The sequence below is a fragment of the Tenrec ecaudatus genome, chromosome 9 (genome assembly GCF_050624435.1).
Source record: "Tenrec ecaudatus isolate mTenEca1 chromosome 9, mTenEca1.hap1, whole genome shotgun sequence".
Lineage (NCBI taxonomy): Eukaryota > Metazoa > Chordata > Mammalia > Afrosoricida > Tenrecidae > Tenrec > Tenrec ecaudatus.
The window spans coordinates 150,310,518-150,333,368 of NC_134538.1; the positions used below are offsets into that span (position 1 = coordinate 150,310,518).

General features: G+C 40.2%; 1 protein-coding gene across 7 annotated transcripts in view; it reads left to right on the top strand.

The window, feature by feature from the left end:
• Positions 1-22,851, top strand: part of MKLN1 (muskelin 1) — a 337,081-nt gene that overhangs the window by 241,749 nt on the left and 72,481 nt on the right. For all 7 annotated transcript variants that reach the window (XM_075558675.1, XM_075558674.1, XM_075558672.1 and 4 more), the window contains 2 exons: positions 2,537-2,646; positions 5,556-5,748. In XM_075558675.1, the coding sequence (XP_075414790.1) occupies positions 2,537-2,646; positions 5,556-5,748 (303 nt within the window). The remainder of the gene's footprint in view (positions 1-2,536; positions 2,647-5,555; positions 5,749-22,851) is intronic.

The window sequence follows — 22,851 nt, forward strand, 5'->3', positions numbered from 1 at the left end:
CAGAGAAATCTCCTCTAGAGTCATCCAGGTTGTGGCATTGGGCCCACATTCTTCTTTAAGCTGAGTCATAATCCATTGTGTGGCTAGCATGTTCTGCTTTGTCATTGGTCCACTAGCAGGCATTTAATTATGTCCACCATTTGACTGTGGTTAAATCGTGCTGCAAGGAACATGCTGTATGCATCGCATGTCTTTATAACTGCTTTCAGATCTTTTGGGTATGTATCCAAAGAGTAGAAATGCTGGGTTATATGGCAGTTCTCTGTGTTTATAAATAGCGTGTTGTTGGAACACAGCTATACTCAATTATTTGCATATTATCCATCTGTTTTAGTAGAGTTGAGTAGTTGGAACAGAGATTACATGGTCCACAAAGCTAAATATGTTTACTTTGTGGCCGTTACGGAAAACCTTGTTGAGCCCTGCATTATAAAACTTACTAAATGGCAATTATTTCAACCATTTCCAATTATTTTCTCATTTGAAAGTTTCTTAGATGTTGTGAGGTGTCGTTTGCCTTCGTTATCTAGTGCTGCGATAACAAATAACACGAGTTAATGACCAACAGGAATTCATTTTCTCACAGATTAGGAGCTGGAGGTCCAGCTGTAGAGGAATGCTCTCGTGGTCGGCGCCCAGTGGAAGAGGGACGTTCTTGTCTCCTTCAGCATCTGTGGGCTGACGGCGTTGTGTGGAGATCTCTGAGTGTTCTGGCAGCAGTCTTCGCCCGGGGTCTAGGAGTGCCTTGTAAGGTCTCCAGGTCCAAAGGACATGCTACACTCCTGGCCTGTCTTGTTGGTAGTAGATCCATCTGATACCCGTTTCTTTAGCGTAAAATACAAGTTGCTGCAGGCCCACACCATACATCAGCTCTAGCCTGTGACAGGATTAGGGTATTGCATCCCCTTTACTGCTCTGAGATTGATTGATTTACCACATCAGAGCACATCTTGAGGATTGTCATACAACTGCCAAACCAGAGAGTCCTGCCAAGTTGGCACACACCCTGCGGTGCAGTTGACTGGCTTCTGCCGTGAAGTGTTTGAATAAGTCTAAGAAGTGTCCGTAGCTGTGCCCACTTGTGTTTTTATTCTATGCATGAATATGAATGAGTACACATGCGCATACACTCATAAGATTTTATAGTCATAATTGCAGTAGCCACGATTTCCAAAGCACACGCTGCTTGTCTGACAATAAGCTAGGTATTTGGAAGTGTATTATCTTGTTAAATTCCTGTGACATCTGAGAGATAGGCATGATTACATGCACCCACAGATGAGGAAGCTAATGATTCTTGGTTAAAGTACTGCCCAAGGTGGTGTAGGTAGTGAGAAAGTAGAGATGGGACAGGAATAGACGGTAGGCTGTCTCCTCCCGGGAGCTACGTTCTCTTAGCTGTGTAATCTCTGCAGGTACAGATGTTGTACCCTCATTCAGACTAAAACCCTTGGGAAACTGTACACTGTTTCTGCAGTGAAGGCGAAGTAAATTTTAATTCATTTTATTTTAGCGTCTACTGAAGGAATCGAATGCAAATGGCTTTTCTCTCTTGTTTAAGTGGTATTTTAATACATTTTCTGTTATTGAATTGTGTCCTCCCATTTCTGGAATGAACTATATTCAATCTCAGCGAAAACGTGATAGGTTTGTGTTTATTGTCACCAGTATTTTATTCAGAATTTGGAGTTTACACGGACATAGAGCTAGATTAGCCATCAGTTCTTTTTCTTCTGGCCATTTGTAGGGTTACATTGCTTTGGTAGTTGAACTTTCAGTTTTCCCTCTTGCGCTGATACAGATGCAAGGTAAGGGTGAGAAGGACAGTGGATATAACTCTTGAGAGGTATTAATGTGAGTGTGGTGGAAAACGGCCCACAAGAGGGAGAGGAGAAATCACAGAGCACAGGGGAAAGGTAGACCATTGAGGGGCTTGATGGATAGTTTCAACTGTGGAATACAAAGTTGATGATCTGAAATGTAAACTCCCACCTGATTTACAATAGCAAACAGTTTTAAATAAATAAATGTTATGGAAAATAGTTTAAAATAAATAAGTAAATGTTATGGTAAGAAATAATTTTAAATAAATGTTATGGTATATAAAAATTTTTTTAAATTTACGTGGGGCTTCAAAAAGTTTGTGAGAAAATGGGACTAGAAGATAAAGGGATTTTTTTCCTCACCCTTTTGGAAACTACCTCTGTGGGAACTCTGTCTTTCACGTAGACTTGGTAAAGTTTATCTGTTACTTGTCTAGTCCTCGCTGTGTTTACAGGGGTAGGTAAATTGGTGACCTCTTTGAGTTGGTCTTCCAGTGGTGGTATGGTTTCAGAAACATGGTGGTAGGGGTCATGTGTTCCTTTTGGCTGCCGTAGCTTCAGGACCTAACAGTGCAAGGCCCATGGAAAGTGTTCAGAAAATGTGGTGGATGAATTACTTTAGGTTTTCAGAGTATTTGTATTTTGGTAAAGTTCTTTTTTGGACTATGTGTGTTCATTTTTTTCTTCTTCCTTTTCCCCTTCTTGCCTCAAAGTTCCACTCTTGTCCTGGGGACCCAGCTTTAACTTTAGCATCTGGTACGTTGAACTTAGTGGTATTGATGATCCTGATGTAGTACAACCCTGTCTCAACTGGTACAGCAAGGTAGGACTATACTTTTTAATCTGGATTTCATGTTTCTAATAACATACAGGGAAAATTATATCAATTGCTTGTCTTCATTGAGAGTAATTAAAGATGCTTTGGATGCTGAGAATCGTCCTCTCGCTGCCATTGAGTCAATTTTGACCCAAAACCACCCAGGAGGGCAGGGTAAAATGCCCCTGTAGATTTCTGAGACTGTGTTTATGGAAATAGATGGCCTCCTCTTTGATCAAAGGGAGTGCCTGGTGGGTTCAAACTACTAACTGTGCTGTTAGTAGCCAAACGCACATCCCTCTACCACCACCAGGACTTCTTGATGTTGAGATTCGTAATGATATGTTAAATTCAAGTGGGTTCAGAAACAGCCAGTGGCATGAAAGGTATCATTGTTGGTGTCAGATGGATCTTGGCTGAAAGCAGAAAAGATCAGAAAGATACTTAACTTGTCTTTTATTGACTATGTGAAGGCATTCAGTTGGGTGAATTGTAACAGACTATGGATAATAGTGCAAAGAACTGGAATTCAGAACACTTCACTGTACGCATGAAGGACTTGTACACAGAGCAAGAAATAGTTGTACAAATGGAACAAGAGAGTGCACATGGATTAAAATCAGGACTTGTATGCATCAGGGACTGTACCTCACCATACTTATTTAGTCTGTTTGCAGAGCAAATTAAGAATCTGAACTATATGAAGAACAACACAACATTAGATTTCGAGGAAGACTCGTTAATAACTTGCCAAATGCAGATGACACAACCTTGTTTTCTGAAAATAAAGGGGATTTGAAGCTCTTACTGATGAAAACCAAAGACTAGACTTTAGTGATGAGGCAACCTTATTTGTGGACAGCCAAGCAGCGATTTACTAAAACAAAGACTGCAGCCTTCAGTGTGGATCGCATCTCAACGTGAGGAAGATAGAGCTCCCTCCTAGTGGCCCAGCAGACACTGTGGTGGTAGACAGGACAGAGGCGTGATGGAGTTGCCAGGGCTTTAATTTTCTCTGGACTCAGAGTTAGTGCTCATGGAAACAGCAATTGAGAAATTAAATGACATATTACACTGGTTAAATCCGTTGGCCAAAGACCTATTTAAACTTTTAGAGGAAAAAAAAGTTGCTTTGAAAACTAAAGTGTGCTTGACCCAGGCCATAATATTTGCAGTTGCCTCAAGCATGAGCTAAATGGACAGTGAATGAGAAAGTGCATTTGAATGATGGTGTTGGCAAACAATATTGAAAGTACCATGGGTTACAAAAGAACAAACAAGTCTGTCTTGGAGGAAGTACAGCCAGAATGTTCCTAGAAGCAAGACTTTATCTCTAGTACTTTGGACATGTTTTCTGGATAGACCAGTCCCTGGAAAGGATGGCATAGTTGGTAGTGGGTCCAGCACAAAATAAGATGACCCTTGAAGAGACAGGGAGACAGAGTGGCTGCAACAATGGACTTGAGCATAACACTTGTATATAAGGTGTCTGTGGTTTAGAGCTGGCTCGACAGCACGTTTCCACAGTATAGTATGCTCACAGTAATTTTTTTATATCGTGGGAAGTTGTAAGTTTTACCTCCTCCCATCATTGTGGAGAGAGAATATCATTCCTTTCTTATTAAATTCTTGGTAGAAAATGGAAGATGTGATTCAGCCTCCTTTCATGTGCCAGATAGTCTTTATTAATCTCTGGAGGTAGACATCCTGATTGGTAAAGTGTAGGGTAGGCAAAAAAGAGGAAGACCCTGCACAAGATGGATTGACACAGTGACTGTAACAATGGGCTCAAACAGAACACTTTTTGAGGATGGTGCAGGACCAGGCGGTTGTTGGGTTCTGTTGTTTCTGGGGCCACTATGAGTCAGAACTAACTCAACACCACGGCCAACAACAATCTTTATTCCAAAGCCAACAGTAAGAAACAATGAGCATACATAATTAATTTGAATAGAGCAGCATTCTTTGGTTCTGAGACAAGGTAAAATCTTGAGTAACTATAGTGCTTAACTATAGGTGTCTTGCTAGCCTTTTGTTAGTAAAAAATACAGTGAGCGATAAATCAGTTTGTGTTTTAAGTCTTGCCAGTCTCCCTGCTAGATGAGACTTTACTTTCTCAGTGTTACAAAGGGTAATACGTATAAGGAAACCACGATTGGTGGGTTGAGTGCCGTGCAGTGCCTCTGTGTCGTCGCTCGTGTGTAGCCGTGCTGCACACTTGGACAGTTTGAGCTAATCCCAGACATACTCTGGAAGTTAATGCTTTCTTGTTTTTGCTTTTTAAAATCTTTACATGAGCATTCATCCCATTACTTGAAGAAATGAGTTAATTCAACTTCTTGCTTTTGGGCTTCTAGTTAACTGAGATGTTTATAGCTATTTAATGGATGAGGTGCCCTAGGCTTAGAAAAAAAATTATTTTTAAAAAATTTAATCTCTGAAGCCTGTTTATGAATTTGAAATAGCTAACATTTGAAGTATTTGTCATTTTCATAATAGCTTATTTTTGAGGATCAAGAACCAAACCGTTACCTTTTTTCAACAGTTTGTGTGCTCTGCATTGTAGTCTGATTAGTGACTGCTAAGGTGGCGCTCTTTTTTTTTTTTTTAACCATCTTTAGTAGGAGCTGCTAAGAACCTACTTAGGTATGTTGCTTTTCCAAGTTTAGGTGCTAGAATTAGGTGTGGGTTTTTGTTTTTCTGTTTAATTTTGCTGCATGCCTCTTGGCCTTTGTGAGTTACTCCTATCAGCTAAGCATCAGATTTTAGAATTAGTAGTACTTAACAAATTGTACTAATGTGTGCTGAGCCCCTAGAAAAGGCTCGGTTGAGGTTGGTTATTGCTATTTCTGCTGTTTATTCAGCCATGACTAAGCAAGTCTCGTCTCTTCATACTTTCTCCTGTGTTCTAGTAGTACCGTGAACAGGAGGCCATTCGCCTTTGCCTGAAACACTTCCGGCAGCACAACTACACGGAGGCCTTTGAATCGCTGCAGAAGAAAACCAGGACTGCCCTGGAGCATCCCATGCTCACCGATCTGCATGATAAACTGGTCTTGAAGGGTGATTTTGATGCCTGCGAAGAATTGATTGAAAAAGCTGTAAACGGTATGTGATTAGCCTGTGGCTGTGGGTGGTTGGGTTATTAGAGTGATTTCACACAGGAGGAGACTTCAAAAAGTTAGTAGAAATATTTCATTATATTCTAATACCATTTTGCATGAACTTTTTGAAGCCTGCCTAGTACATGAGGGGGTACCCAAAAAAACCGAAATTTTTTTCAAAGATACGTATTTAATTTTTTTTTTTTTTTTACAAAACAACCATATCACTTTCAAATTATTCTCCATTACCCTTTATGCATTTGTCAAATCTGTGATTCCATTGTTGGAAACATTTTTCAAAATCTGTTTGGATGGCTGACAGCACCTTCCCTCATTTTTTTCTTCACTTTTCCTACGTTGTCAAATTGCTGTCCTTTCACGGAGCAGGTGAGTCAGGTGCATGGGGCAAGAGAGGCATGCTAGTTTGGGCCAAAAATGGGCACACTGAGATGGCTGTGTGAGCAGGTGCATTGTCGTAGTGGCAAAACCAGTCTCCCATCTGCCAAAATCAGGCCTTTTTTGTCACGCACTGTTAGCAGTCTTTTCAGAACCTCTAAATAGAAAGCTTGAGGAACAGTTTGACCTGGTGGAACGAACTCCAAACACACTACAAGTTGACATTTTAGTTTGTTCAGGAAGGTGACATATGTCCAGAACAAGGTTTGTCATCCATCAATGTTTCACCTTTTTGGAAACGAGAAAACCACTCGTACACTTGACTTTTCCCCATAGCACTATCCTGTAAGCTGCGTTCAACATCACAACAGTTTCTGTGGCATTTAGTTCACAGCCACACGCTGTTCTCTTAAATCTGCCATCACAAAAAATGAGGTTGCGGCAAAACTGCTTTTACGAAAAAATTCACCGTGACCAGAGAGAACCTTCCCAGGCGACACCACTGGGTGCACTAACTCAGAGCGAGTTGCTCGATGCTCGCTGTAAAGGAAAATTGAGTACTGCAAAAGAGCTTTGTCCCATTTTGGGGGGTGGGGGGTGCTCCGTCGTCCATAGGAAATTATTTTTCAGAAAGAAACTAGGTTTATGCCAGTGATTATTGTGTATATTTGTGCATTTGCTTTTACTCTAGAGATTGTTGATGGTTTTGATTGGGAAGTTCTTTCGTGTAAGATGTTCCCATAAAGTAATACATCGTAAACAGCATGTAATACATGTGGACTTCAGTGGATCTAAGCAAGATTTGTCATCTTAGGAAGCCCTGGGGCACTTGTTGGAATGCTCACACAGACTAGTACTAACGAGGGGTGCAGCTTTTTCAATGTCACCTTCGTCACTAGTGGCCTCTGCCAGCTCGTTGAAGTGTTCTTTTTGATTCTCCCTGCTCGTGAGACGATTCCAGCTCACAGTGCGCCTGTAGGACCGAATAGAGCTGCCCCTGTGGGTTTCCAAGACTGTGGCTCTCGATGGAAGTAGAAACCCTCATTTTTCTCCCTTAGTGCGGGTCGTGGTTTCAAACCGCTGGCTTTGTACTTAGCATCTCAGTGTGTAACCACTACATATCCAAGGCTTCTTGTTGATAGCTCTTTATTCTTTTGGATCTTGGTTAGCCAAATAATGTCACTAGTAAGCAGTTAAAATGCATTCAGAATTTGTCACTGGAGAGAGCTTCTGTGTAGGATGACTAGTAATGCATAATGGCCCGTTTTCTCAGGTAGCCTGTGACCTGACTTTGAAAGAAAATATTTAAGCATGCATAATCTTCCAGGATAACTGCTTTGAAGGATGACACCCATTTAGATACTTAAGTTTAGTATCTTTGGTTATTGCTTAACCAAAGAACACTATTGTTGCTTATAGAATGACATCTTTTTAAAAAAATTTCCACAGTAATTTTAATAGGGAAAACATAATAGGTTCCAAATAATAAAAAATGTAGAAATGAATCCGGTCCAACTTTTTGTATATAGGAATGCAGAATTTAATTATTATGTCATCATTAGTAGTAATGCCATCATGGACTTAGTGCCCTGCTCTCATACGTTACTGTTTTTGCTGTGATTGTCAACCACTATTATAAAAATGTGGAAACTATCATACATCATTAATATCGCACACTAGTGGAAGTTTGGCTGAAGATAATTAACAAATGGTCAGCAGTCCATTTGCAAAGAACTACCACAAGTTCAAGGTGGATTCAGAAGAAGACCTGGAACAAGGGGTGTCATTGCTGACCGCAGATGGTCTTGGCTGAAAGCAGAGAATCCTAGTAAGATGTGTGTGAGTGTTTTCTTGACTGTGCAAAGGCATTTGACTGTGTGGGTCCTTACAGCATTCGGGTAACATTATGAAGAATGGGGATTCCAGAACTCTTCATTCTGTCCATGCAGAGCCTATACATGGCCAAGAGGCAGTCGTGTGACTAGAACAAGGACCCTGCATGGTTTAAAATCGGGAAAGGTGTGCAACAAAGTCGTATTCTTTCACTGTGCTCGTCAGCCTGGGGCTGCACACACAGTCTGAGAAGACGGACTGTGTGGTCGGAAGAGAGGCATGAACAGCCTGCAATGTGCAGGTGACACAGCCTGCTGAAAATGAAGAGCACTGAGTGCTTTCTGGTGACAGTCCGACTCCAGCCTTCCATGTGGATACAAGTTCAACTTCAAACAAACATTCACACTTGGAACAATGAAAAAATGTTGTGCTAAATGGATAAAAAATGTGAAATTACCTAGGATTTCTTTTTACTTGGCTCTGTAATCAATGCCCATGAAAACAGCAGTTAGGAAATCAAATGATGTATTACATTGGACAAACATACTGCAGAAGACTTCCTTAAAGCCTTAAAAGCCAATAGGATACTTGGGTTGAATGAGGTGTGGCAGACCCAAGCTCCAGTCCTTTAATTGCCTCATCTGCTTTTGAAAGGTGGACAATGAATAAGGCAGACCAAAGAAGAATGGGTGCATGTGAATTATGGTGTGGACAAGAGAATATGAAATTACCATGGACCCCTAGAAGAACAAGCTCGTCCTGGAGAGAAGTACAGCTGGAAGGCTCCTTACAAGCAAGGATGGCAAAACTCTGTCTCAGTACTTTAGTCACCAATCCCTCTATCAGTGCATCATATTTGATAAAGTAGACACCAGCAAAAAAGGAGGAAGACCCTTGATAAAGATTGGCACACTGGCTTTCAACCAGGCACTCCAACAACGGATTTTGGAGATGGTGCAGGAGCGGCAGTGCTGGTTCTGTTGTACACGGGTGGCTGTGAGTTGCAGCTGATTCGATATTTTCTCGTGTTTATCAGCTATTGTGCTGGGTATTTTATAACTAAAGAAAACAAGTAGTTCTGCTTTCTTTGGGTTTAAAAATTTAATGCTACTTCCATTGAATTGCTTCCAGCTCTACTGCATTAAATTACAGTGGTAAATCTGCCTCTCACGCTGGACATTGTTACTGCTTGTTTAATTGATGGTGCTTACAGCTAAGGGATGGCTTTGTCCGAAGTAGAATATACTTTGGAGTTTAAAATTAGGGTAAATATGAATCTTGCACCAACTCTTTTACTAATGAAAATATTTTATATACAGTTTCTAAATATGAGCTGTGTGTATTTCTTAACATCATCTTTATCCTCGAGGTATTTGAAATAATTTTGTTAAGGGAAAGTTTTTTTTTTTAAACCAAATGTATGTTGTTCTTAGGCTAAACGCAGTTGTGTTTTAAACTTGTCTCTTTTGTGTAGTACACTCAGGAAAAGGTTTTGCAAATCATGTACAACTCTGATTACATCAGTTAACTAGCTTTTCCTCTGCCTCGAGATGGGGACCGAATTTAGAGAAAATTGGTGGTAATTCTATTCTTGATAAGTCGAGCCAAGTCATAATTTTCAGACTGATTTGGCCTCTCTGCAAGTGGCCTAGAACATCGCTTGGTTAATGAACGTTCCTTCCAGGGTGGTTCAGCTTGTGGCTGCTTCACTGATGATGGTTTTGTTGGACAAATAAGGAAGTAAATAGTGCAGATGCTTTTGGCTTTTGCTCCACCGGAGACAGCAGAGAAGGGCACGTTGTTGTGCCTGCAGCAGAGGAAAGTTCAGGGAATTAAAAGCATATTCTATCAAGCTTCTTATAAAGGAGGAAAACAAAAATTACTTATAGTAGATTTGGTGACTCCTGAATCAAGTATTTCCTTGCCCTCTCTGGCACTGCCAGGGAAAGGAGGTATAATCCCTAGGGTTAGGGTTGCGGGGGGCGGGGGGGGAAGAGGTACAATCCCATGACGATGGGTGAGAGTGAATCATCCAAGAACAAGAGGTAAACTTGTACTGAAAACCCTACAGTTGATCGTACATGCTTAAGGAAATGCAGATGTGGTTTCCTGGCCTAAGAGAGGTCCTAGGAACATTGGATTATCAGGTGAGCCATTATCCCCAAGGTCACCAGTTTGAAACCACCAACCAGCCTTCAGGAGAAAGATGAAGCTTTCTGCTCTTGTAAAGATTTATGGTCTTGCGAACCCACAGGGGCCGTTTGCTCTGTTCTGTAGGCCTCTGTGAATTTGAGTTGACTCGATGGTAGTGAGTTTGGAGTTTTCCAGTCTGTCTTTCCCGTCTCCATCTTTCTTCTTTACATTTCCCTTCTTTCATCTGACAAGGAGCTCTCATGGTGTCAAGTGTTAAATGTTAGGTTGCTGATTGGAAGGTGGGTGAAAGCCTACCCATTGCTCTAAAGGAGACAAGTGCCTTTGTCTGCTTCCCTGCTTACCTTGTAGTTTCTGTAGTAGTTGTTAACTCTAGTTTTCATATTTTCTGGAGATTTTGGTTGAGAGTGCCCCTTTGTCTGAACTATTATGAGGGATTGATGGTGAAGTTTATAAAGTGCCTTGTTATCTAGATCATGAGCTCAAAGGAATGTTTATATTTCCATTGTAAAATGTGGGTATTTTTTTGGGGATGTCCCTGGACCAAGTTCCTGAATGTCATACACGAATGTTGAATTTTATAATTTTTCCCTCAGTGTTTGGAAAAGATGCTTAATTTTCCTACTTTATTCATGTGTGGACTCACAGTCATTGGTTTCTTAATGTTAGATCAACTTTGAATTTCTCAGATGTGCTTTGTCATTTTTTTTAATGTTTTGATTTAGGTTGATGATGGTTACTGGTTTGCTAGCATTCTTCACCCTGTGTTGGATCAGTCCCTGGGAAAGGACGTCCTGCTTGCTAAAGTTGAGGCTCACAAAACAGGAAGACCCTCAGCTAGATGGGTTGACGGCCACAATGGACTCGCAGAGAGGAATGATGCTGAGGACAGTGTAGAAGTGGGCAGTGTTGAATTCTGTGTTACTTAGTGTCTGTGAGTTGGGACGAACTCAATGGTACCTAATAACTACTCTCAAGAGTTGAGTTGGGTTATTCCCGTAATTTTTCATTTCTTTCCTTTTCTGTTTACTACTAGTGTTATGTTCAGTTCACTGGTTAATAATGGGTTCATGAGTTAGCCTTTTGGTCTTATTCTCTCAATATGCTTAAGATTTGAATAATTTCTTTCTGCATGTTTGGTAGAATTTACCAGTAAAGCTTTCCGTGCTTTGAATTTGCTTCATTTGTTGTTCATGTTGACGCCACCTCATGGTAACCTTATGCATAACAGAGACTCTGCCAGAGGAGGAGTGGTTTTGTTCGGTGCTCCCGAGTTGGTTCTGGCACGTAGGCACCTATCTATGAGCAACACCGCCTGGTCCTGCTCCACCTTCACACTTGTTGTATTTGAGCCCATCGTTGCAGCCACTGTGTCCATTCCTCTCATAAAGGCTCTTCCTCTTTGTTTGCTGCCCTTCTGCTTAGCCAGTCATGATGTCATTCTCCAGGGTCTGGTCTCTCCTGATAATACGTCCAGAGGACATGAAATGGATTCTTTCCATCCTCACTTCTAAGGACCCTTCTGGCTTTACTTCTTCCAAGATAAATGTATGTTTAGTCTGTTGGCAGAGCTTGAAACTTTAAGTATTCTTTGTCGGCACCATATTCACATACTCTGGTCTCCTTACTCATTGTCTAGCTCTCACATGGGTATGAGGCAGTTGAAATACCATGGCTGGGGTCAGGTGCAGCTTACCCCTCAAAATACCCACCTTACTCGTCAGCACGTTGCTGTGGTCTTGTGCAGCAGTGTGTTGTGTTGAGTTTTTGGCTGCTTCTTCCGTGAGCATTGAGTGTGCATCCAAGCAGGATAACATCCTTGACAGTTGCCATCTTTTCTCCATGGATCATGATGCTGCTATTTGGCCGGCAGTGAGGATTTGGTTCCTCTGTACACGTTGCAGGAATGCACCCTGAAGGCCACAGTCTTTGATTTGCATCAAGTGCTTCAAGTGTTCCTCCTCACTTTCAGCATGCAAGCTTGTGTCATTCCCATTGGAGTAGTTTTGCTTCTTGATGCTCTTTCTTTAAACATTGTATGGCTGTGCAGAACTGTTATTGTGGGGGGGTCAGTTTTGATAAGTGACGTTTTTCTGAGACTATGCCCATTTCTTCTTAATTTTCAAACTTACGGGCATGAGAAGTAACTCAGTGGGTCGGGAGAGATGCTGCTAACCTCAAGGCTGGTGATACAGAGTCACCAGCCACCCTGCTCAGGAGCCCTGCTGGTGTGGCCACTCTGTGTTGGTCTCCTGCAGCTCTTTGGGAGAAAGAATGGGCGGGCGCTCTGCTCTGCAGCAAACAGTCCGAAACCCACAGGGGTCTCCGTGACTCAGCATTCCTTCACCACAGTGAGGAGGAAGACGAGGTTGTCTCCTCCCGTGAAGATTTAGTCTCGGAAACCCTAGACCGGGCCGCTGTGGGTCAGAATTGACTCGATGGCAGTGAGGTTTTTGTTGTAGTTCATCTGCTTAATGTTTACAGGAGCTCTTACAGTGGCTCTGTTTTCTTAGATCAGTAAATGCATTATCTTTATCACTCATCAGATTTTTCAAGTTCATTGGTCTTTGAGAGCACTGCTTTATGATTTGTTGTTATTTCCTGTGTCTTTGATTTATCCTCTAGTAGTCACTTTTTCCTCCACACTTTTCGCTTTAATTTGCTGACTTTCTTTAACTTCCTAAGATTCTTAGCTCATTCATTTTCAGGCTTTGTTATTTTCCTCTTTGTGCACTTAAAATTATCAGTTTATCTCCCTTTATGCGTTAGCTGTGCTTTATTTTTATGTGTTGAGTTCAGTATTTTCATTATGAGTACTTTTGTGAGCCATTCTTATATAGGATTCTAATTTTAAATTTCCAAATGCACCAGGATTTTCTGGTCATTGTCTTTGTTTTTAGCGTATTGCATACATATGATCAGATTACATACCATCCTAGCCTCTTAAAATCTGAAGTCAGTTTTGATAAACATATCCTGTATACTTAGAATATCCTGCATTTATTTAAGGCAGTGTGCTATATCTATCTGGCAGTTTAGTCCTGTTTGTTTATTGTGTTCCAGAAATCTTTACCAGTTAATTATATTTTAAAAGGATGTATGTAATCTCTTTAGCATTAAGTTAGATGTGTAACAGTATTATCTTATAAATAAAGTATTCTTTACTTTGTTCTATATAATTTAGCATGGGTCACAGATGAATTTACCTTTTATCTAATTTTTCTTAGAAAATCTAGTTAATTTTTGGACTTAGTTTTTCTTATCTCTTTGTAGGCTTTAGTTGTGCCGTATTTTCATTTGTGTCAAGTTTAGTATTTTCTTATTGCATGATTATTTAACGACTGTCCAGTTTTCACTGTTGATTGTACCACTTCCCTGTATATAACTTTTTTATGCTTGTATGTATGTATGTAACTTTTGAGTTTTACATTAAGATTATGTGTGCTCTCTCTATATATATTTATCTGGCTTCGATTCTATTCAAAATTTACTTTATTTTAGGCATTATTATAGTATGTAGCTGTTAAGTTTTGCTTTTGATTTACTCACACAATTTTTCTTTTTTTAAGTATGTGATTTATGGCTCACTTATATTTGTTGTTTTGTTTTTGAAGATTTCTTGTATGTCACCGAAGACTCCAAGTCCACTTCAGTTTTACTTTTCCTCGTATTTTAGCCACTTAGACAGATATTTAGATCTGAGGGGTAAGGAATCTAGAAGAGTTTCTAATATTTATCTTTTGTAAGATTGACTGAATTTGCTAAGCATAAGGGTTTCTAGTTTTGCCCATGTCTTGCGGTGTTTAAGAGAGTTAGTGTTTTTTATTGAAGTATAAAACTCCATAGTATGAATGTACAAATTATCTATTCCTCTGTCATTGGAGTTTTGGGTTGTTTCCTTGTTTTTGCTGGTGTGTAAATTGCTACAGGAAACATAGGTGCGCATATGTGTGATCGTGTTATGTTCATAGTTTTTTAGGCTGTAAGACTGCTGGATCATAATGTACTTGGATTTACATTTGTTTATGGATGTGCCATCTTGATTTCCATAGCGGCTGTATAATTCTACAGTCCCACCAGCAATGTAAAAGTGTGCCTATCTCTCCGCATCCTCTCCAGCATTTTGTTATTTTCTGCTTACGGAATTTTGCCGAAAGTTTCAGTATGCAGTGATATCTCATTGTCGCTTTAATTTGTATTTCTCTTATTGTTAATGAACTCAAAACATTTCTTCATACCCTTGTTGTCTGCCTGTATGTCATATTTGGTAAATTGCCTATTCATGTCTTGTGCTCATTTTGATTGGATTATTTGTGTTTTTCTTGTTAAGATGTTGTAGTTTTCTATAGATTTTAGAGATTAGCCCTGAATCTGATATATTATTACTGAATATGAAAGGATACCTCCAAAAAAGGCTGGAATTTTTTTCAAAGCTATGTTATGTATTTAAAAAATTTTTTATAAAGCAATCTTATCACCTTCAAAGTACTCTATTGCGCTTCATACATTTGTCAAATCTGTGATTCTATTCTTGGAAACAATTTTCAAATTCATCTGTTTGGTGTCTGACAGCACCTCCCTTGGTTTTTTGTCTTCACCTCTTTTACTTGGTCAAAGCCGCCCTTTCATGTCCCTCTGGCATCCGCAGAAACAAAAAGAAGTCGCATGGAGCGAGGTTAGTTGAGTAAGGTGCATGGGACAAGAGAGGCATGCTGTTTTTGCCAAAAACTGGCGCACTGAGATGACTGCTTGCGCTGGTGCATTGTCATGGTGGCAAAACCAGTCAATCCCCGTCTGCCACAAATCAGACCTTTTTTGTCACACACTGTTAGGCAGTCTTTTCAGAACCTCTAAATAAGAAAGCCTGAATAACAGTCTAACCTGGTGGAATGATCTCCAAATGCACGATCCCCCTCACATCAAACAAATGAGCATCATATTTTCCCCCAATTTGTGGGTTCTCTGATGACTCTTTTTTAGAAAATAAGCTTTGAAAAATTTTATAAGTAACTTATCAGTCACAAAGCTAGTGTACCTAGCTGAATCACAAAACCATCAACACAAGATAGCCAAATTACATTTCATTGATCAACAAGTAAAAAATTGTTTTATCAACCTTCACATAGAATGAAGTCCTCTGCTGTGCAAGAACGTTGATCGCATTGTTAGTAGGTCCCAGATTCTTATATTGTCGTCTGTAGTGTGGATTTTTTTCATTGCGTTCAGTAGTGTGCTTATGCCTTGCATGAGTGTCCTTACATTTGTCCCTATTTTTTTCATTGACGTTCTTAATAACCGTGTGATTTATATTTCGGTCTTTGATCCATCTTGAGTTGTTTTTGTGCATGACGTGAGGTATGAGTCCTAAATGTCATACTTCTGCGGGTTAAGATCCAATTTTACCTGCACCTTTGGTTGAAATGGTTGTCACCATTTAATGTTTTGGCCCCTTTTCAAAAATTAGGTGTCTGTAGGTACTTGGTTGTATATCTGGGTTTTCAGTTCTAATTCACTGGTCTTCATACCTTGTTATACCAGAACCAGGCTGTTTTGTTTACCGTGGGTATATAATAGGTTTAAAGGGCTCGGAGTGAAAGATTTTCTACTTTGTTTATATTTTTTAATAGTGTTTTATTTGTCCTAGGTTTCTTTCCTTTCCATATAAAGTCGATAATTAGTTTTTCCATTTCTTTGAAAACCTGTGGCCCGTGGAGAGGCACTAACTTGTTCTGATAGATATGCGTGGTTTCAGTTCTTTTTATTTTATGTATGGACATTGACCTTTTCCCCTCCCTTTCAGTTTCTGCCAGTGTTTTGGATTTGTTGTTGTTGTTGAAGTGGTTATATAACTATAATCTGGTATAATACATTTCTATAGATAACAAACACGAATTCACTATGAACAATTAAAGTATATTTTTTCATACTTTTTCCCAGTCCCCTCCGTATTTCTTACTACCTATATCTGCCTAATGGTTCCCTTTAGTGATTGACATTATATCCTGTATATCCTATAAAGCATGAAGCAATTAACATTTTCATACAGCATTTTGCATTGTCCTGTCCTCATCCACTTTCACCTTTTATGATGTCACAATCATTTCTGATATCTCTAACCATGAACTCCACAGTTTCGTAATCACAACCCAGCGGTCACGACTGCCTCCACCGGCCACATTTTGTACACTGTTTGATTGAAATTCATCGTCTAGTAGGCTCTTCTAGGGAATTAGAGAATATAGTCTGTTTGCAAATTATGTGTCTTATTTTTTGTATACTTGTAGTGACTGCACTGTAATTCTGAGATTATTTACTTTCTTAAGATTTTGTGTACGGTACTCCATTATCTCTTGATAAATGGCATTACGTAGAAAACTGAGTACGACCTGACTGGTTGATACCCAAGATAGTCTTCATCTTATTTTTATTTTATCCAACGTAGTTAGGCTGTTTCTTGGTATTGATTAGTCTGTGTTAATTTTAAATCTAACTTACTTCACCCAGCACAGTGTTTATAACGTTCATCTATGTTGTGGCAGATGAGGATATCCAAAACAAAATTTTTTTTCAAAGCTGTGTATTTAATTTTTTTTAATATATAACATCCTTATCCCCTTCAAAGTACTCTCCATAATACTTAATACATTTGTCATATCTGCGGTCCCATTCTTGGAAACATTTTTCAAATTCATCTGTTTGGATGACTGACAGCACCTTCCTCGTTATTTTTTTCTTCGCCTCTTTTATGTCATTAAATCACCATCCTTTCTTGTCCTTCCTCATTCACGGAAACAAAAAGAAGTCTCACAGAGTGTGGTTGGGTTAATAAGGTGCGTGGGGCAAGAGAAGCTTTTTGTGTTGTTGTTGCCAAAAATGGCGCACTGAGGTGGCTTTGAGCTGCTACATTATTGTGGTGGCAAATCCAGTCTCCCGTCTGCCACAAGTCAGGTCTTTTTTGTTGCACACTGTTACGCAGTCTTTTCAGAACCTCTCAAGAGAAAGCTTGATTAACAGTTTGACAACGGTGGAACGAATTCCAAATGTTCTATTCCCCTCACATTTAAAAACAAAAATTGAGCATCGTCTTCATCTTTAATTTCACTTGATGAGCTTTTTTGGGGGGTGAGGTGACGATGGCATAGTTCACTGGCTTCATTGAGAATTGCTTTTGGGGTAGTAAGGATAGCTCCATGTCTCGTCACCAGGAATGACCTGGAGAAAAGTCTGGGTCGCTTCAGCGCTGTTCTTTCAAAGCATGGCATGTTTCCCATCAACACTCCTCTTCTTGGTCGGTCAGAACCGGAGGCACAGATTTTGCAGTGATCCTTCTCATTCCCAAATCTCCTGTTAAACTTGGCTGAACCAAGCTCCCAGGTAGTCTAGACAACGTCCCCATCTCTTCAGTAGTCTGTCGTTGGTCTTCGAGCACAAGTGCACACATTTTGGCAACATTTTCAGCTGTTCAGTAAGTTGACGGAGTCCAGACAAGGTTTGTCATCAGTCGACATTTCCCCTTTTTTGAAACGATTAAACCACTCATTCACTGGACTTTTTCCCATAGCGCTGTCCTTGTAAGCTGTGTTCAACATCACAACAGTTTCTGTGGCTTTTAGTTCACAGCCACACCCTGTTCTTTTAAATCTACCATCACAAAAAATGACGTTGGAGCGAAACTGCTTTTACGAAAAAATTCACTGTGACCAGAGAGAACCTTCCCAGGCAACACCACTGGGTGCACTAACTCAGAGCAAGTTGCTCAATGTTTGCCTAGTGTGAAAAATGTGAACTACCAAAGCTCTGCAAAGTTAAGCTGTTTTCCAGTCTGGTGGGGGCGGTGGGGGCTAGCGGGGGAGTACCCCCCTAGTATGTCAGGACCCCATCTCCCTTTATGGCTGAGCAGTGTCCCATTGTGTAGAGCCTCCGCTACTTGTTTATCCATTTGTCTGTTGGCGCACTCGGTTTTTCCCATCCTTTATCCTTTCTCACTGCTTGCTTTTTCTGTTTACTTTTCAGGCTTCTCTGAAACCCTTTATTCTATTGCCATCTCTGTGCTAATAGCAGTGCCTTCTCTCCTGCTCTGCTTACTGCTTGGCCTTCGTTTCTGTGATCTTCTCAGTTTTTCCTTCTCATTTTTCTAAACTCTGACTGTTTTATTTTGTTGTCTTACCAGGTATTTCCCAACTGTTTATATCTCAAAGCTGTGTTTTAGAGAGAGTTATTTAACTTTTTGGAATATATGACAGTATTTGGTCATTTTCATCTCCTGTATGACTACATTTTTTAGGTCAGTTGTAATCATCTGCTGCTTTTTATATTTTATATAACTTCTTTCCCTGTCTACCTTTTTGTATAAATTCTCTGTTCTTTCTTGTTTATAATTGTTAATCTTGAAATGAGGTGAGTTTTTCCTGTTTTTAGAGGTTTCTTACCAGTTAGGGCCAGGGCTGTATCTTATGCAAGCAAGCTTTTTCTTTTGATACTGTTGCTTTTCAGCAATACTCAGGATATGGAAATCCCCCTCCACACCCCAACCGATTGCTACATGCCTCCTGAAAACATGAACATCTCCATGATTTCTGCTCATGCTGTCTTTGTGCCTTTGTTGATGCTGTGTTCCTTTTCCTCACTAGCTTCTCTTTTCATCATTTTACACTTCCTACTCATTCTTCAGTCAACTCTTTGAAGATGGCGTCTCTCATTATTCCTACAATACAGTTACTCTTTCTCTTAAGTCTTATTAGCCCTAAAAAAATTCACTTGCCATTGAATTGATAGCGACTCATGGTTACCCTTGTAAGGCAGGATAGAACTGCCCCTGTGAGTTTCCAAGACTAACTCTTTGTGGAAGTAGAAAGCCCAGTCTTTCTCCGTCAGAGTGGCTGGTGGTTTTGAACTGCTGACCTTGCAACTAGTCACCCAGTGGGTAACCACTATACCACCACGGCTCCCCCCTTATTAGTCCTAGCACCTTTCTCATAGGTGCATTAAAGATTGTTAGCTTCCTGCCAAGTACTGTTCTAAACGTGACATCAATGCCATCATCATAACCAGCATGTATGTGAGTGCTTTACAAGGTGCCATCTACTCCTCTAAGCCTTTTGTATGAATTACTTACTTCATTCTCATACATACCTTCTAAATATTACTATTATCCCCATTGAGTAAATGAGAATGCCTAATTTGCCTCTGTCACTGTAGCTCAAGAGTGGCAGAGCTAAGATACGAACGTGGTCCACTTCCAGTATCCCTACCCTTCCCTACTGGACTCTGCTGCCCTGGAGACACTTCATAGCTCAGGTTCTCATTATTGATTGTTGTAATATGAGCTGCTGTAATACACGTCTTTCTCCAGTTGAAGTAAGTAAAGGTCTGTTTGTTTACCTGTAAGTGCATTTTTAATGGCCCCCTTATCTGTGTTGTAGTGAGAAATTGATGTGTTAGAAGCTTGAGTACTGACAGCAGTACTATAATCCGGGTTCCTGGTTGAGCATTGGACATTTTCTTGTGTAAAAGCCTTTATGTAATACCCAAGTTTCACTTGTAAGCATGTACTTTTTAAGAGCGTGTTCACTGTTGGAAACAAGAACATCTTGTGCTTAGTTAGGACTCTGAGATGTGTTTATTTTCCACAGTCATATTCATAGCGGGAGAAATGAGGTGAGATTGGACTTGAAGATTTTTGTTCAGCAGCCCAGAAATTGTTAACTACTTGGTTGCAATCGAAAACCATGTGTGTTTTCCTAAGTTCTTTTGAGTAGTTTCGTGTTTTACGGGACTCTTCTCATTTCCTGCTTGATTAGATTTATTTTCAAATGTAGATATGGACAAGTACTAACAGCTATCAAACTTCCTTATAAAATAAGGACTTTTTTAACTTGGATGATTCAAAAGCATATTTAAATACTACTTTTTAAAAGTTGTTTCTGAGACTTTCAAGACAAGTTCATGGGTAAGGTTATATTTTATCAATGAGTATTTCATTAAAGTTTCAAGAACGATCCTAAAAGTTCATTCATGAAATCTATAAAATACCCACAGATGATGTTGTTAGGTACCAGTGAGCCATTTCTGACTCCTAGTGTCCCTATTTACAACAAAACGAAACACCACTTGTTCCTGAGCCACCCTTTCTTTCATTTGTTCCTAAGTTTGAGCCCATTGTTGCAGCCACGGTAGCAGTCTGTCTTGTTGAGGGCCCTCCTCTGTGTAGCTGCCTCTCGGCTTTACCATGCATGCTGTCCTTCTCCAAGGAGTGGTCTCTTCTGACAACATGTCTGAAGTTCAAGAGATGGAGTGTCGCCAGCCTTGCTTCTGAGGAACATTCTGGCTATACTTCTTCCAAAGATCTGTGTAGTCTTTTAGCAGTCCATGGTACTTTCAAAACTAACACAGGTCCACAGAGCCAGACTATGTCTGAGTGTAGCCCACCTGTTATCTAGAGACCAAAGAGTAGATTTGCATCATGGAACACTAGTGACCAAACACAAGATGAGTTGTGGAATGACTCAAGGACATCATGCATGAAGAAAGCGAAAGGTCATGAAAGAGTAAAAAAAAAAGAGACTGAAATGGATGTTAGAAGAGCCTCTGGGCATTTGCTCTTGAAGGCAGAATAGCTAAAACAAATGGAAGAAATAATAAAAGCTCATATAGAAGATTCCAAAGGGTGGCTCAAGAGAGCAAAGTAAAGAATCATGGTGAAATATGCAAAGATCTGGAGGTATGTGTTAGTCTGGGTGCTTTAGAGAAACAAATCCACAGAAACTCATAATAAGAGAGAGTTTTATATAAAGGTTAAGTGCGCATCAAGAAAGCATCCCAACCCAGTGCCACCCAAGCACACAAGTCCATCATTAGCCCCTATGTCCAACACCAATCCACAAAGTCCTCCTCCATCTCACAAAACGGATGCAATGATGCTGACTGCAGGAGGAAAGCCGAATCAGTGAACATGTAAGCATCTTGGCGCTGGCAGGGGTGTCTACACGGCTGCTCCAGCACCCAGAGCTGCATCAGGGTAGGTCCATGCAGCTTCTCCTCGGGGATGTCTTGCAGGAAGTGAGCTTTGCCAGCTGAAACAGGGAACTGGCTAAAGCAACTGCACCCTGGTCCGACCATCAGAAAGCAAGAGACCCAAGAACTAGAAAGGCGAGGCTCACCAAGTCGTTTATCTCTCTACCCTTCAATTAACCCCACTTGTTTATCGGCTAGTTTGGCACAATAACTTCAACTATATCAAGGTAGAAAGCCAAAAGGGACAAACACACCAGGAATTTCTCAAGCTGAAAGAAGGGGTAAAAATTTCCAAATCCTCTAGGTACAACATTGAAGGAATCGATGGGCAAAATATTGTTCAATAATAGGATGCATTAAAAATTAAAAAGTAAATCTATCAAGTCACAGTACCTAAAAGAACTTGTTAATGCTGAAACATTTTGGGAGGTAGCATTGGATTGAAAACCAATCTTATTGAAAGAAGAAGTCTCAGTTTCACTCAATACTCTGTTGAAAAGAAGGCTCTAGAAATTGATAAGATACCACTTGACCAAGTGAGATGCTTCCGCAAATGGACGCAGCACTGAAGGATCTCTCCTGTCTTCGGCAAGAAATGTGAAGACAGCTTTCTGGATACCTGGCCATCTGACTGGACGGCACCCATATTTGTGCCCGTTTCAAAGAAAGGTTATCTAGTGTCAAACACTGTTCATATCACATGCCAGTAAATTTTTTTGCTGAGAATAATTCAAAGATAGTTGCATCAGTGCCTCAGCAGAGAACTTGTAGAACTTCGAGCTGGATTCGGAATAGAGAATGGATATAATTGCTGATGCCAGATGGATCTTTGTTGAGAGCAGAGAGTACTAGGAAGATGTTTACCTGTGTGTATTATTGAGTGTGCAGGGACATTAGATGGTGTGGATCAGAACAAATTATGAATAACCTTACAAAGAGTGGGAATTCCAGAATTCTTATAAATGCTCACGTGGAACCTGTACTTAGGCCACTAATACTAATAGGCAGGCATTCGAACAGAACAAATGGAAACACTGAAGTTTAAAATCAGGAAAGATATGCATCAGGGTTGTGTACTTCCATCTTATTTACTCAATCTCTGTTGAACAAATAATCAGAAGCTGGACAATATCAAGAAGAATGTAGCATCATGATTGGAGGGGTTCTCATTAACAACCTGTTATATGCAATGATACAGCCTTGTTTGTTGAAAATGAGGACTTGAACCATCGCTGAAAAACTTAAGTCTTCAGTGTAGATTGCATCTCAGCACAAACAAAAATCCCACTAGTAAGCAACATCATGATAACTGGAGACAACTTTATATTTAGTTTACTGTTGTTTTACAGTCACAGGCCAAGGATGTAGCAGTCAAGAAATCAAGTGACATGTTTTAGGTTCAATCTGTTGAAGAAAACCTCTTTAAGGTGTTAAAAAGTAAAGATGTCACTTGGGACGAATGTTCACTTAAGCAACCCATGGTATTGACTCACTTATGCAAAAGGTAGACGATGAATAGGAAAGGTCACAACAGAATTGATCACATTTTACTTATATTGGAAAAGAATATGAAACATTCCAGGGACTCCCAGATGGGCTGGTAAATCTGCTGTGGAGGAAGTACAGCCAGAGTGCTCCTTAGAAGTGAGGATGGTGAGGCTTTGTCTCGTGCTTTTGGAACTATTACCAGACGGGACCAGTCCTTGTCGAAGGA